This window comes from Marmota monax, unplaced genomic scaffold (assembly GCF_021218885.2).
Source record: "Marmota monax isolate L192 unplaced genomic scaffold, Marmota_monax_Labrador192_F-V1.1 WCK01_AAM20220418_F8-fsc00022, whole genome shotgun sequence".
NCBI lineage: Eukaryota > Metazoa > Chordata > Mammalia > Rodentia > Sciuridae > Marmota > Marmota monax.
Window position 1 is genome coordinate 21,227,225 of NW_026695215.1, and position 16,833 is coordinate 21,244,057.

General features: G+C 36.5%; 1 protein-coding gene across 1 annotated transcript in view; it reads left to right on the forward strand.

Moving 5' to 3' along the window:
• Nucleotides 1-12,243, forward strand: part of Ryk (receptor like tyrosine kinase) — an 86,787-nt gene extending 74,544 nt beyond the window's left edge. The window contains exons 14-15 of the mRNA XM_046431832.2: nucleotides 10,499-10,635; nucleotides 11,156-12,243. Coding sequence (XP_046287788.1) covers nucleotides 10,499-10,635; nucleotides 11,156-11,267 — 249 coding nt within the window. The 3' untranslated portion in view covers nucleotides 11,268-12,243. The remainder of the gene's footprint in view (nucleotides 1-10,498; nucleotides 10,636-11,155) is intronic.
• The last annotated feature ends 4,590 nt before the right edge of the window (nucleotides 12,244-16,833 follow it).

Here is a 16,833-nt window from a genome sequence, read left to right on the forward strand (position 1 = left end):
CATTGTTAATATCTTTAAAATACTGTTTTTACTTAATTTAAAACCAAGTATAGTCTAAAAAACCTTACCTGACACTTAAAGTGGGTAGAATAAATAAGAGTGATTAGGAGAAGGAATGTTACCTGCTTCGAGAAGCAGCTGCAGAGGTTAACATAAGATTGAAACCTGCTTCGTGTTGCCCACAGCCTCACCTAGCCAGCGGAGCACGAGGCATGTCAGGGAGTAGGAAGTAGTGTGGTGAGTAAATCTATCCCAGTTCTTAGATACTGAACCTTATTCAGCCTGTACAGTAGTGGGAAACTAATCCCCGTATGTTTTTTCAGAGCTTTGGTAATAAAATAAAATTCTTGCTTAACATCTAAAAGTTAAAATTCCGGGCTGGGGATGTAGCTCAAGCGGTAGCGCGCTCACCTGGCATGCATGCGGCCCGGGTTCGATCCTCAGCACCAGGTACAAAACAAAGATGTTGTGTCCGCCGAAAACTAAAAAATAAATATTAAAATTCTCTCTCTTAAAAAAAAAAAAGTTGAAATTCCAAGTAAATCAATATAGATGTCTAAAGAGAACCTGGGCTTTTTTGGAGGCTGGGGGTGGGGCCAATATACAGCTGCTATATTTAATGACAGTAAGAACCAATTGTACTTTTTGATAAGGTACTTGTTTTTTGAGTTGCCAAGTCTTTCTTTAGAAATTCTGGAGTCTAGCTGAAATTGTTCACTAGTTACTATATTAAGCAAAGCTGTTTTCAATGTGAAAAATGGGCTTAAATTTGGTTTTAGAACCATTTTAAGACATCAGTTGAATTAGAGCTGTGTGGTTTTCAAATCTATTTTAGTAGAAAAGCCTGCAGCTAAACATTTTTTGAATGCAAAAAAAGTAAAGGAAACTTTTCTCAATGTTTACTTTAAAAATATCATTCCATACTTTATTTAAAATACAAATTTGCTCATCTCTTTAGAATGTTATTGTTTTTTCCAGTGGTTGATTTAAAAATGGTATGATTTTGTTACTCATTGAGTTATTATATAGTTGCCTTAGTTTAAATGAGATGGCAGTTGTAGTGAACCCAAAACTATTTGTTGGACAGGAAAAGAAGATATTTCTTAGATGACAAATTATAAGTGTTTCATATAATTTAAAGATGTAACTTCAGGAGATTGGGATTTTTTTTTTTTTTTTAATTCTCTTAGAAAAAGGAATATTGGCAGCTAATATCTCAGAGGGGAATGGTAAGATGGCTAGGAGCACTGTTGGTTGCACAGTAGAGTATCCCAAAATATGTATTAATGTATTTGTTTTTTCCTGTGTACGTACTTCATTGTATAATTAAACAGCAATAGGATTTTTATGTGGTGCTAAGGATTGAACCCAGTGCCTCACACATGCTAGGTGAGCCCTCTACCACTGATTCACAACCACAACCCCAATAATAGGATTCTTAAATAACATATATGATCAAATATTTTCCAGGAACTTCCAAGTAAAAATTAAACTACATGATACCCTTTCAACAAATAAGACTAGAATTAATTATATCTGTCTAAGCAGAGGGGATAACATCTCTTAAGCTGGATATACTGTTCAGTTTTAGCTGGTATGTCCATATTGAGGATATGATTTAGTTAAGCTGAACCTTTCAAAATCATACTTAGAATTAGTTATTTTTATTGTAATATTTTAAAAATTTTATAAGCATTCAAACGGTTTAATGTCAGAATCTGCCTTTGTGATAATGCAGTTATCTGAAAGGTTTTGTTGCTGCTTCTTTATTTGACAACTTTATTTTTAAAAACTTTATTTTTAAACATCACCATGAATTTATTGGTGAGCAACTTGACAGAATTCTTTAAACTCATAATTGCTTTCAGTATATCTTGGCTGAACTTACATGAAACTGTGTGACCTAAATTTTTCTGAGCTGTATTTAGTTAGCACCTTATGGTAAGAATAACCCTTGATTTACATTTAATGTTGTTAACTCCTAAGGTTTTCAAATTTTCCCTTTTCAGATTTTTACAGATTCATTTCATGTACACAACCGATATCTCCTATAAATATTTTTTGCCTTGAATAATAGGGATTGAAAGGACTAGTTGGATCTTTCTGTTTCTATAACTATGATGTGATTTAGTATAAAAATTCCTCTCTTTCAGTTTTGGGGGATTATATATTTTTGAATTCTTAAAATAGGTATAAAGCACAAATATTGAAGATTGCATTTTAATATTTGGATTGAAAATGTTAACATTTAAATGAACATAATCATTATTATTCTCATTGCCACTTCCTTTATGAGTTGAGTTGGGGATTTAAAAGCTGCATTTGGTATCCTTTTTTTGAGATGACCAACTTTTGCAGTCATATGCAAAATAAACTCCCACCAGAGTTTTTGCACATGTAAAATACGTACTTTTAATGGTAAGTGTAGCATCCAACTAATGGTATTAGTGTCTTAGAGCATTTTCTAACTCCTTTAAAAGATCTGTAACATTTTAAAAATATTTTTTTAGTTGTCAATGGATCTTTTTATTTTATTTACTTATATGTGGTGCTGAGGATCCAACCCAGGGCTTCACACATGCCAGGCAAGTGCTCTACCACTGAGTCTCAACTCCAGCCCAAGATCTGTAACATTTTTGCATCTCTCTGTAGTTAAAAATTCTATGTGGTTTGTTCAGAAATTTGTTAATATTTTCTATCTTAAAAATAATACTTTGCAGCTGGGAGACTGAGGCAGGAGGATAGCGAGTACAAAGCCATCCTCAGCAAAGGCAAGGCGCTAAACAACTCAGTAAAACCCTGTCTCTAAATAAAATACAAAAAAAATAGGGCTAGGGATGTGGCTCAATGGTGGAGTGCCCCTGAAGTCAATCTAGTACCATATACACTGCCCCTACCCCTGACCCCCCCAAAACACCTTTGTGTCTCTGGGCTTTGTTTTCATATTTTTTACTGAAAGGATTAAATATTTCAATGTGTCAAGATTCTCGTGATGTTAACATCAGCTTTTAACTGTTGAGCTTAGGAAATACGCACTGCTAGATTTGACTAGTTGTGAATGTGTTTCTAATATTATGCCAAGATATGACGCCATCATAGGCATTCTTAAGAATGTCTGGATATTGTTTTTATTCTGTTTTCATCAGATGTAGGCACCACCATAGTTTTTTTAATGAGTTTCTTTTCCTTTATTAGAAAATAGATTTCTTGATTTATGTCTTCTTTGAATTATTCAGCTAATTATGGTAGTTAATATAATTTTGCCATTAACATACTACCTCCTATGAAGAGATTAAGTGCAATCAGGAATGCACAGTTAAAAGTTCTTTCTTGTAGGTTTTCTTGTTTTTGTAGTATTATATTGTGTTTTCAAAGCATTTTCATGGGAAAAACAAGTTAAGGAAATGGCTTTCATGCTAATCTTGACAGCATGCTTTATGGCAGTGAGGAGATCTTTTCTAATTAGGACATTTGAATAGTTTTTAGGGTTCAAAGCAAAATGTGCTTCTCATGCTTTTATTTATTTTGTGGATGTTAATGATTACCTATAAGGGGGACATCTGTAAAGTTACGCAGAATCTGCATCATATTATATGCATGTTGCTTCATTTTGTTCCTGTTTGCCCAGTGCTGTGGAAAGTCATCATCTTGACCTGAGCAGACTTGATCGAGAGGCCTTCACATTTATAAAATACCCGTGAAGAGGTGATAACTACTGTGGTGTCAAAGAGAAAGAGTTATCAGAGGATGCTTATTATTTTTAAAAGTACAGAAACTTTTTATATTACTTCTTCTTTATTAATTGTACAGCAATGCTTAGATTCCTAATAATTACCTGTTTCCTTTATGGTTGCAGGTTTTATGTATCAACGATCTTAGACTGTAGTTTAAGTATGAAGTTCACATTAAGAAAAATTAATATAATATTAAAATTAGAGGTGGAAAGATCATTTCAGACCTTAGTTTAGGAAATATTTAAGATTTAACATTATTGGTATTAAAAAGATATTGCTTTGTTTTTATTAACTAGTGTTATTTTCATCATCCTGATAATGAGGAATACATGAATTTTACTTCAGGAGTATTTAATATATTTTCAGAGGTGTACACTTGCTGTCTAGTGACCAAGTAGTTGCTCTGGGTATATTTTCAGTAATTGGTTCTGCTTCAGGATATTATAGGATCTTATAGACATCTCCCTCTCTCTCTCTTTTGTTCTTTTAGAACCTTCTCTTTATCATTCTGTTTGATGTTCCTGTCAGATAGCCCTCTGTTCTAATGGAACAGTGATTAAGCATCTGCATAGTAGAGAGAAGTGTCATAAATAACTCATGTGGGTGATGTCCTGGTAGGCAGCCAAATATTGGCTTCTCTGTCTTTTCTAATCACAGATCCTAGGACAGATCCGTAGCAAAAGTTATCTCTTTTTAGTCATGTATGATACCCTGTGCTTAAAGATTGAGGTACTGTCTTAGTGCATTCAGGCTATCATAATAAGTTACCATAGACTGTGTGAGTTAAGCAACAAACATTTATTTCTCATAGTTTTAGAGTCTGGGAGTTCCAAGATCTAGACATCAGCAGATTAAGTGTCTGATAAGGGTTCCTTTCCAGGTTCAGAACTTTTTTTTTTTCCCCCTCTGTGTCCTTACATGGCATAAGGAACAAAGGTTTGGGGTTTCTCTTATGGGAGTACTAACCTCATTCATGAGATCTCTACCTTTGTGACCTGATCTCTTCCTTCTGATTCCAGCTCCTAAATTCCATCATGTTGGGGTTAGTATTTAAAAGTATGAATTTGGGGGAGACATAAATATTCAGTCCATTATGTTATGTCACTGGTCCCCCAAAATTCATCTTTCTCACATGCAGAATGTACTTATCCCCACCCACCAACAACCCTCAAAGTCTAAACTGATTCCAGCACCAGAACTGAAGTCTAAAATCCAAAGCCTCATTTAAGAATCATCTAAATTAGATATGAGTGAGCTTTAAGGTGCAAATTATTCTGAGGCAGTTTCTTCTCTGGATCTGAACCTTTGAAATCAAACAAGTTCAGGCTTCTGAAATACAGTGGTAGCACAGGTTAGGATAGACATATCCATCCCAAAAGGGAGAGATGGGTAACAGGTCCTAATAATTCAAAAACCTAACAGGGCTAACAGCATAAACCTTATAATTTGAGAATATTTCTCTTGAGCTCAATACTTTGCTTTCCAGGTCCAGTGGGGTGGCAACATCACCCCCCCAGCTGAGCAGGTAGGCTCCAGTGGCTCTCTGCCAGGACCCCACAGGCAGGACAGGGCAGGAGGACATAATTCATCTTATTAATTTTCCTTTTAATGTTTTCACACCACAGTTGACCTGAAACCAAAAGAAAGTGAATCTGTGGGTAAGGGTGCTGTACTAAAATCAGCCTTGCATTATAAGCTACTAAAGAAATAAAATGGAAATCTCTTAAATTCAGTAGCCCCAATTTTATTTAATACTACATTAAAAAAGAAAAAAGAATTTTTACTTTTAGACAAGCCACATTAATATATATTCTTAGTAGGAAAATATATTTTGTATCCTATATCTTAAGAAAGCTATAGAATAACTCAAATTGAGGGGAGAGGAATATGACAAATAAAAAATTGCTATTCTGTAAGTGTTCTTTAAATGGACATAGCTGCAGACTCTCAAAATTCTAGAAAAAGCAGCTTGACCTTATTTCAGCCATTCCAGCTACGTCAGACAGAAGTAAATTATAGAATAAGTCTGTCTACATTTTAAATAATTTAGTTATCAAAAGATTTTAAAGAACAAGTTTTCCACAAATCATCCTTGTACCATTTGGTCTTGATTTTCCTTTTTTAAGGTTAGTTTGCCAGCATGTAATTAATCACTTTTATTGGTTTTTAAGAAAATGAAACTGCAGTGTACCCTTTGGCTTGATTTTTTTTTTTAATGTTGTTTAAGTGTTGCAGTAAGTAATAGGAGAATCTTAGGTGACTGTTTAGTGATAATAATGTGGTTAAAACATGTGAAAGAAGTAATTTATTAAAGTCAGCTTATCCATATCACATTCCTGTGTATAAGTCCAGACCTCAGACCCCACCAGCATGACTGTCAAAGTCCCTGTTTGTTAGTAGAGCATTTATTCCCTGTGTACAAAGGGGCAGTTCTACTTTTCACTATTTCCCATCATTTCTTTCTCCAAAATCTGGTTTGAATTGTTTTTTTCCTTCCCCACAGTTCTTCCATAATCAGTGAATGAGAACAAACCTACCTTATCTCAGGAAGAAAGAATGGGAACACCCTTCCAGGCTTCACTTCCTTGGGCTCTGTTCCATGTGTGTAGTACATTGCCTTCTCTGTGGAAATTGGACACTATTTTAAAAATTAAGCATTATATTTACTAATCACCATCAGTATTAAGATTTCTTATAGAGTAGAGATTTATTTATTTATTTTTGGTACCAGGGATTGAACCCAGAGGAACTTAATCACTGAGCCACAGCATAGCCCTTTTTATTTTTTATTTTGAGACAGGGTTTCACTAAGTTGGTTAAGGCTTCACTTAGCTGCTGGAGCTGACTTTGAACTTGTGATCCTCTTGCCTCAGCCTCCCGAGTTGTTGGGATTATAGGCATGTGCCACCACTCCTGTCTTGAGTAGGGTTCTTAAGATAGGTAAATACCTGGATGTGTGCAGGCTCTGCCATTTAATTTTTTATTGACTCAAAATCACTTTTACATTGTGTGTGTGTGTGTGTGTGTGTGTGTGTGTGTGTGGTGTTGGGGATTGAACCCAGGGCCTTGTGAATGAGAAGCAAGCACTCTACCAACTGGGCTATACCCTAGCACTTTTTACATTTTTAAGCAGAATAGAATATCCCGATGAAGGAAATTCTGATAGGCTCCAGGTCTCTATTGGAATTTTAAAACTGTCCATCTGTTTATACCTGTTCCTTAGGTACAGACCTTTTCCCAAAGTATAGATCTGAAGGCTGGACCTTTATTCCACTTAAGGATCGCTATTAATGAAAAGGCTGTCAGGTTCTAAAAGGCTGGATGGACCACTTTGGTTTTGGTACTTAGGGTACTATATTCTCAGAATGATTAGGAAGCATTTCTCCCTTCTCTCTTTTCTGAAAGTGGTTGTGTAGGATTGTGTAGTGAGTTAAATTCTGCCTTCACCCCCAAGACATCTTGAAGTCCTAATTCCCAGTACCTCAGAATATGACCATATTGGAAGTAGGTTGCAGATGTCAGATGAGGTTATATTCAGTGACTCTAGTCCAAAATGACTGTGTCCTTCTAGGAAGAACAGAGAGACAGACACACAGGAGGAGAGTGACATGTGAAGATAGGCAGAGGCTGATGTGTTGCGCTGCAAACCAAGATTTTGGGATTGCTGGCGGCCACCAGAAGCTGGGGAGAGCAGGCATAAGCCCCTACCCACAACCCTCCAACAGGATTTGGAGGGCAAGGCCCTGCTAATACCTTAATTTTGGACTTCTAGTCTCCAGAAGTGTGCAACAATTAATTTTGTTGTTTAGGCCTCTAATTTGTGCTACTCTGTTACGGCAATCCTAGGAAAGAAACTAATACAGATTGGTATTGTTGTTTCTTTCAAATTTGGTAGAGTTCACCAGTGAAATGGGTTGTGAAGTTTTCTTTGTGGAAAGGTTTTAAATTGTGAATTCTGTTTGCTCTTGTGTCTGTTTTGGTAATTTTATTTTAGGAAATTTGTTCATTTTGCCTAAATTATCGAATTTATTGGTATAAAATTGAGTTGTTTATGATATTTTTTGATGTCTTCAGAATCTGAAATGATACTTCTTTCATTCCTGGTGTTGTTATTTTTATTTGTCTAGCTCAGTGGTTCTCACCTGAGGAAACTGCCACCCACCCTAACTAGGGGACATTTAGCAATGTCTGGAGGCATTTTTGGTTGTCATATTTGGATACTGTTCTACTGGCATCTAATCAGTAGAGCCAAGGGATGTTACTAAATATCCTGTAATGCACAGGACAGACCCCTGTAAAAAATTCATAATGACAATATTGTTGAAGTTAAGACCTTTTCTAGGTTCCCAATGTATACCCTATGTGTTTAAAAAATATCGTACTGCTTCGTAATTCATGAAACCACCATTCAATATAATATTTCCACTCATCCCCTTTCATCCTTTACATTGTAGTAGACATGGATTTTACTTCTCTATAAATTATAAAGCCCACAATACAGTGTTTGCTGTTTTGTTTTAAACAGTTTGTTAAGGAAATTTTAAATTGAGAAAAAAAGTACTGTTATCATTGCTCATATGTTTTTCACCTTCCTCATTGTTTGAATAGATCTAAGTTTCCATCTGGCATATTTTTCTTCCACATGAAGAATATTTTCATGTGTTTTATAAAACAGATCTGCTAGTGACATTCTCTCAACTTTTATTTGTCTTAAAAACTCTGTAAAGACTAAAGAGCAGAGTGCTTGCCTCACGTGCACAAGGCCCTGAGTTCAGTCCCTAGCACCCTGAAAAAAATATGGCAAATAACTGTAATTTTTCTTAATTCTTGAGGTGTATTTTGGTTTCATATAGATTTTCCCACAGATGATTTTAAAAATATTTTTTTTCAAATGTAGTTCCTTTGTTTTCTTGTTTGCATAGATTGTGGTAAGAAATGTACTGTCATTAACTAATGCAGGTTGAGTATCCCTTAGCTGAAATGCTTGGGGCTGGAAGTGTTTTGGATTTGGGGGGAATTTTTTTGTCCATGCATAATGAGGTATATTAAGGATGAGAGCCAATTCTAAACATTGAGTTCATTTATATATCACACACATCTTTATATACAAATTCTGATGGCATTTTGTATTCTACACTATGCAAGACACTTAGTGTTCTTTTACATTTGTTGCTGGGTATTTTAAGATCTTTTCAAATGAGAGGTGTCTTCTCTCACTAAAGTTTCTCAATGTGTGTCCTATTAGTTATCTATTATCAATTTTCAGTTAGTTACCTTCCACCTGTCCATGACAAGTATAGAAAGTAAGCATGAGCATTTAGAAACTTTTGTAGGAATTCACAGAGTAGCTTGACTTCTGATGGCAGTTTTATGCGATAACTTTACTATATTTTAACTATGATGCCATGTGAGGTCAGGATGGAATTTTCCACTTATGGTATCATGTTTGTGTTCAAAAAATGTTGGATTTTGGAACATTTTGGATTTGGGGATTAAGAATGCTTAACCTGTGTAAGGCTTTTCAAAAAATCTGTATGTTTCACAGAGTATTTCTAGACTTTGTTCTTAAAAATAATAACTGGAAGTTTAATGCACTGTGCTTATATTTTGCCAGCAGACTTACATTTGTCTTTTCTTCATGATTTTTTTTATTTTTACTCATTTAAAAAAAAAGTGTATTCTTGGGCAAGGTACTAATGTGAGCCTCAGTTTACTCACATTGTAAAATTGAGCAGCCAATGAATGATTATCAGAGTTTGCTGTGAAAATTAAACGTGAAAGAGGTTGAAAAATACCTAGAATATGTAGAAACTAACTCATAAACATTATAGATGCAACCCAGGTGTCCTCATCCAGCTTCCCTCGTGACCTTGGAGTTCACACATATAACAGATCATTGAGGGTCCCCTGGTCTAAGCCCTTCCCAGCCACATGGCAGCAGCTCTGTGTGGACATGCTGTCTGTCCCCTATACACTCAGGAGCCACAGTGCATCTAGGGTTGAGCCAAAATGGAGAGGCCAGCTTAGTCCACAGATAGGCACTGTTGCCACTGCTTATGATTGATTTCTGCTTCTACTGATAGTTCACCTACTGATTTCTAATAAATCTGATCTTTTATTCAACAAAGTTAAAAGATATTTTTTCTAGGTATTTTCATATGTTAATTAAAACTTTTGCCTATGGGGCTAGAGATACAGCTTAGGGTAAAGTAGAGGAAGTGCTTTGCAGGTAAAGGCCTTGAGTTCAATTCTTAGCACCAAAATAATAATAATAATAATAATAATAATAATAATAATAATAATAATAATAAATCCATGATGTTTTATATTTTTTGTAATTTGCAAATTTCTCTTATTCAGAATATTGGTTTTTTTCATTTAGGCTAAAATATTTTCATTTTCTATTTTTCAGATTTTCAGATTAGCTATAATATTTAAAGTTACAAATTTTCATATTGGGATAATCTTAGATGTAATTAATGGTTTGGGATGATATAGCTTATAATCAATAGTAAAAACTATTTCCAGTAGATCTAATAGATAATGCTAATATTCACATTAAAAGATATATTAATTAAAATGCCCTCTTTTTAATCTCAGCAAGAGAAACAGACTTGGTCAGATAGGTTTCTCTTTATAAATAAAATCTTGCTTTCCTGCAGAGTTAGTTGAACTGCTCTTTCTGGTGTGCAGCTGGCCATAGATAGAAGCACCCAAGTATCTGTTTCAAGCCTCTTCTCATTGTGCTGCTGCTTCTTTCCTAGTGGGCCTTTGGAGTGACTCTGTGGGAGCTCATGACTCTGGGCCAGACGCCCTACGTGGACATCGACCCCTTTGAGATGGCCGCATACCTGAAAGATGGTTACAGAATAGCCCAACCAATCAACTGTCCTGATGAACTGTGAGTTTTTTTGAACCGGGAGAAATGTGTTTCATTCCATTTACTATTTTGTTATAAAAGAAAAAGAGCAAGTTTCCACATTCATTCAGAGCATTTCCTTTTGAAAATAATGCCTATAATGAGTATGGTCTCCAAAATTCCCTGGAGTCCAGAGCAAGGTAACGCTGTTTCTCTAAATACAGGGTTCTTAGAGCTTAAGATGGAACCTCTGAATTCTTCCTCTCAGAATTTAAATACAGGATAACAAAGATTATTATTTTGACTTGAGTTTTATGTATTTACACGAATTCTGTGTTTACTGTGATATTTTGGTATGCTCCTATGAAGAAAATGTACACATACAATCCAAATAACTCATTTTAGCTTCTTCTTATTCTAGAGTTGCCAGTACATAGTAAAAATTGATAATTTTCAATATATTCTATTCTCTGTTTCCACAGAAAGCATATCTGGCATCAAATTGACCAAAAGGTAAAGGGCACTGTATCATTTCTTGTCACATGTTCCATTGTCATTGCAGATTTGCTGTGATGGCCTGTTGCTGGGCCTTAGATCCAGAGGAGAGGCCCAAGTTCCAGCAACTAGTCCAGTGTCTCACAGAGTTTCATGCCGCCCTGGGTGCCTACGTCTGACTGCCCTCACAGTCCCTCAGCATCAGAAGAAGTGCCTGTCTTGGACACTTCATACACAGCACAATGCCAGCAGAAGAACAGTTGTCTTCCAGAATGCCGTGCCTTAGGAATGCTTTAGGACCTGAACTTTTAAGACAGACTTAATGTGGACTATTTTCTAGATATCATTTTTAATAGATTAAACTGAAAGGGGTTTTATAAATTTTTTGGCCCAAAATTTTTAAAACAGTGACTTTGGACTAGAGGGTACATTTTAAAAAATAAAACAGTTTTTAAATTGTTTAGACACAAATATTTGGAATAGCTATTTTAGTGCCAACTGTTTTTTATTTTTTTACTTCATCAAGGTAATGTAGGTGACTCACCTTTAAAGTTATAATTTTATTTTTGTCACTACTCTTGGGAATGGTTTGTTTTCAGATGCAGTTCTTTTAGGAAAGGAAAAATAGCATAAAAAGATTTCTGCTTTGCCTCGTACAAGAAAAGGCAGTGTTGGAAGAAGAAAACAAAAACTAGAGAGACAAAGGAATTTTTAAAAATACTTATTGGAAACAAGCTGCCCTTTCATGGGAAATTGTTTATTTTTTAATGTTTTAGTGAAAAGGAGTTCTGCTTTCTTATCTTGGGGGAAGCAGGAACAGAGTTCATCACATCTTAAATTTGTCAGAAATTAACTTTTCCTGTGAGCCAGAAATGGGTTTAGGGCAGATTAGTAGGAAGCAATGGCAATTTCTATTTATTTTTACTCTCTGGGAAAGAAGATAATGCGGTTCCAGAAAGTGAATCATGTTTCGAAGGTTAAGATTTCCTTTTATTGCACCTAGAATAGTGCTATGCACAGAGCGGGTGCTCAAGTCGTTATGTTTTTTTTTTTTTTAATTGTAAGCTGGTACATTTGTGCTTATCTTCAAGGCTGGCTTAAGTGTAATTTTTTTTTAAACACTTGAAAAATTAAAGGATTTGTTTTATATTATGACAGTATGGAAAATATTGTTTATAATTTGTGATTGGTTATTGTGTCTCCTGAGTGTGAACATGTAGCAGCTAGATGGTCATGTTTTATTTCATTAGTGTTTTTCTCAGATTCCAAAACCCTAACACAATGACAGCTGACTCTACTCAGCCTCCAGGTCCTAATAAGAAGTGGGAATCATTGTTACAAAGGAGTATTAGAACACTGAAATATTCTCCAGAGCCAGTAAATAAAAGGTATATACTTGATTCTATTTAGCCTAAAGCAATTGAGTAGACCTACAATGTAGTGAGGCCTGCAGGTTCCTGCTGCTACTTCCATTCTCACAGGTATATATGGGAGAATGTGTGGCAGTTGGAAGCTTTTTGCTGTTTTGAAATAAGCTTTCTGAATCAGCAACATACCTGAAGAAATAGCTCACACAGTACACAGTCAAGGGTATAAATTTTGGTGCACTACTTATTAATACTGATGTTTTGGTTTTCTGAAATATTTAGTCTCCAAATGGCTTGTTTTTAAGAAGCTCCTCTGAATTATTGATAGATTTCAGATGTTTTTGTTTATAATCTGCATTCTTAGAAAGCATTCAGTCAACAAATACTTACTTAGTACTGACTACATATTAAGCACATGGATTGGTTCAACTCTCGTGTCCTTTCCAAATTATAGAGCATTCTTTTCTGTGTTCAAATGAGTACATTATTTAGAAATCACACTTCTAGGTACAAGATCTGTTAAAAGAAAAAGTGCCGACATCTGACTTCCGTGCCTAGTTAAGAGGTATTCTGTTTGCTGGGATGGTATGATACCTTTAACCTTACATTTTTGTATTTGTAAGCTCTTTTTTGTGTTTTTTGTTTTAGTAGATTTTTCTTTCTGAGCTACTTGGAAACATTGACATGGGAAAGAAAGAATAGTTATAAGATTTCCTTGGCTGGTATGCTTCTTGTGGTTTTTGTTATAGATTTTGAATATTACTGGACAGATTTTGCAGAAAAAGTCTTTGTAGGAAAGACACAAACTGACAAGAGCACTGACATATTTTGAGCTGGCCCTAATGATCTAGAAGTCTATTATGTTCTGTCCTTTCTTGTAACATTCTCATTATAAGAAAATTTAGAACACAAAGAGGATTGATCTACTCATTCAGTATGTATTTATTAAGTGCCCTTAGTATGCTCTGCTTTCAGACTGTACGGAACAAGACAAGTAAATAGTGTTTTGGTAAGTGCTGTGATAAAAATAATGGAGTGGTATTGGAATAACTTTAGATGTCATGGTTAACCAGTCTTCTTTGAGCAGGTAGCAGTTGAGATCTGAATGACAAAAAGAAGTCAGTCATAAGAAGATCCAGGCAGAAGGGACATGATTGCAGAAGTCTTAAAGTAGAAGCAGGCTGGCCATCAGTCTCAGCTCCTCCTATCCATCTTCCTGCTGCTGCCTTTGGATGGAGAAAGGAGGGCTAGTGTGGCTAGAATGTAGTGTAGGGAAAAGAGTGGTACTGGGTGGGGTCTGGGAAAAGCAGGAAGCAGCCAGTCAGTCCTTGTAAGCCTTGGGACACTTTTATATTTTATTCTAAATACAGTAGGAATACATTAAATGGTTTTTAAAATAAGTGACATGATCCAATTTGTTATTTCAGAAAGATTATCCCAACTCCTATGAAGTTTGGATTGTAGGGAGGCAGGTATGGACTCTTTAAGAAGTTGTTGCATAGTCTGGGAAAGAAAATAGCAATTTGAACAAATTTGGGTAGTGCAACTCAGGGTGGGCGTAAAAATTGGCAGATTGGAGATAGATTTTAAAGGTAACAGACAGCACCTGAATCCACTGAATAATGGCAGTGGAATAAAGAAGGGAAGGAGGGGGTCAAAGAAGACTAGTTGATTTGGAGCCTAAACATGACCAAAGAATGCCCTGAGATCAGGAAAAAAAAAAAAAACAAAAAACTAGAATTTTGTTTTGGCAGGAGGAACCAGTAATTTGCCCTAGGCTGTGTTCAGTATACCACTTAATTATCTAAGTGGACATTTAGAATTGATAACTGAGAGGCTGCATCTCAGGGAACAGGCCTCATTGAACATACAGATGTTAGAGTATGACACATGGACTATCTTTAATTCTTGGTGCAGGATGAGTTTGTCTAGAGGGAGAAGAGAGAGAGTATACTCCCTGGGACTGAGTCCTGAACCTTCCACCACTTAGGGGTCTAATGAAGGAAGAAGAGATAACAAAATGAAAACTGAGAAGAAACTATGGTATTTGATCAAAGCAGCAGCAAAAAAGGAATATGAAGTATTGTGGGAACCCAGGGAGGAAGGTGTTCCAAGTGGAGAGAGAAGGTTCTGTGGGACTTGGCGTCTACTAACAAAAACAGTAGGGATTGGAGCAAGTCGAAATGTGGGCACTAAGTGGGGAGTGGAGACCCCACTGTCATCAGCGCTGTCAAAAAATCAGCAGTGAAGAGGGAAATGGAGCAATGAGTAGAGGAGATCTAAGGTTTGGGGTGAGCAGGCACTGGGAAGAAAGTGGGTTCATTTTCCAGATGAAGATCTGGTATCAGAGAATGTTCACAGACAATAGGTTGAGTTAGCAGAAGAGAAAAATCCCTTTGAGATAAGGAGTACTCCTCTTGCCATTTGGTACACAGATCTGAAAGCATCTCCACTCTGGCCCCCAATTCCTTTGCATGTTAGCTTTGTGTCACTGTGACCAAAATAATTAACAAGAACAACTTAGAGGAGAGCAAGTTTGTTTTGGTTTACAGTTTCAGAGGTCTCCTTGCATAGCCGACAGACTCCATTGCTATGGGCCTTAAGTGAGGCAGACATTATTGAAGAAGGGCATTGGGGAGGAAAGCTGCTTTCAGCTCATGGCAGCCAGAAAGCAGACACAAGAGGGTCAGGGACAGATAATTTCCAAGGTCACAACCACAGTGACCTAATTCCTCCAGCACACCCCACGTTGCCAGTATTCCCATTTGAATTTATCAAGTGGGTTAATCCCTCATGAGGTTACAGCCCTCATGATCCAATCACTGCCTAAAATCCCCACTTCTGAACCTTGTCGCACTGGGGACCATGCTTTCATTACATGAGATTTTGGGGGGACATTCCAGATCTAGATCATAACACTTTGGTTGAGGTGAAGCTTGCATTTTTCCTGGGGGGGAGAATGTGAGCAGATGAAGGGTGTAGTACACAAGCCTAACTTGTGTCAAAATTGACCTCTGTTGAATTGGTTTCCCCAGGACTTTAGGCTATCACTGTTGTCCTGTGTGCAGCCAGCGTCTTCTCACTGGGGTCGCCCCCCTAGCTGCTTCACTGGCCTCTCCCTTAACCTATCCATCCAACCAGTCAGCTACTGCCAGGTAACACTTCTAGAACTGAGTTACTGTCATAACTTAAACCTTTCACAGGTTCCTCAGCCCTTTGGGGACCTAAACTCCTGGGTACAGTCTTCCTTGGTCCTTCTGTCACCTCCCGCTGCTTCCCTGCCTTTTCCTTGCTTGAGTGCATCATACTTCTTCACTCATCCTTTCTTTGTGCTGTACCGCCTTTTGGAATGCTGAGCTCTTCTCTGGACACAGTGCCCAGAAGATTCTTCCCACACCCGGTTCCACTCCTCCAGGCTTGTGGTTGCTTCTCAGCCTTGTTCCTCGGGCTTACACTCTGACAAAGGTAAGACGGGAGTTTATTTTTACACTTCACTGTGGGTGTTCTTTGAGGATAGAAACTTGTGGATAGAAGCTCCCTGAAGGTACTGTTCTTTAAAACATTAAATTAACTAGTCCCAGAGAACTTAAAGGGAGATGTCTTCAAATCTCAGTGATCCTGTGTTCTTGTTATATAGTGAAAAGCCTATGTAAAAAAGAAAATGAAGAATCAATGACATTCAAAAGTATTCCTCTTTGAGTAAATATGCCATTTGTTCTTATCAGTTTATCAAAAATAAATGGGTTTTTTAGTGATTTATATTTAAAGAGTTAAGGACTCCTCTAGAAATATATTGGAGAAACATGTATAAGTTGAAAGTAACTAACCTTAAAAAAAAGTAAATTAAGATTAAGTCATGGCACCTGAAGGTTACATTTGGAATAAGATTTTTCTTCAATCTGAGTCTGTTGTTCTGCTTTTTGCCTCCTTGGCTCCAAGAGTAAGTATAGTAAGTATCATTTCTAGATTACTTAAAACACCTGGTATAAATTAGATGCTATGTAAACAGTTGTACTGTATTTTTAGGGAACAATGACAGGAAGTCTATCCATGGTTAATAAAGACAGTTTTTTTCCAATTTTTTTTTTTTTTTTTTTTTTTAACCTGAGGTTGGTTCAGTCTACAGGTGCAGAAGCCCTGGATACTGAAGACTAGCTAATTGCACAGTTTTATTTTTTTCCCTTAACAGATCCAGAGAGAGAGGAGCTGGGATGGGTTCAGTGATCACAGATCACATCCATTACCAGCTTCCTCCCTTTCTGCTGCTCTGACATCTTTGGCATGCTGTTCTTCAAGACCCCCAAGGCCTTATTCTGGGTAGGAAGGTAGAAAAGGCATGAGTTAGCTGAGTCCTTTTTATGTAAAATCTACTAACTTG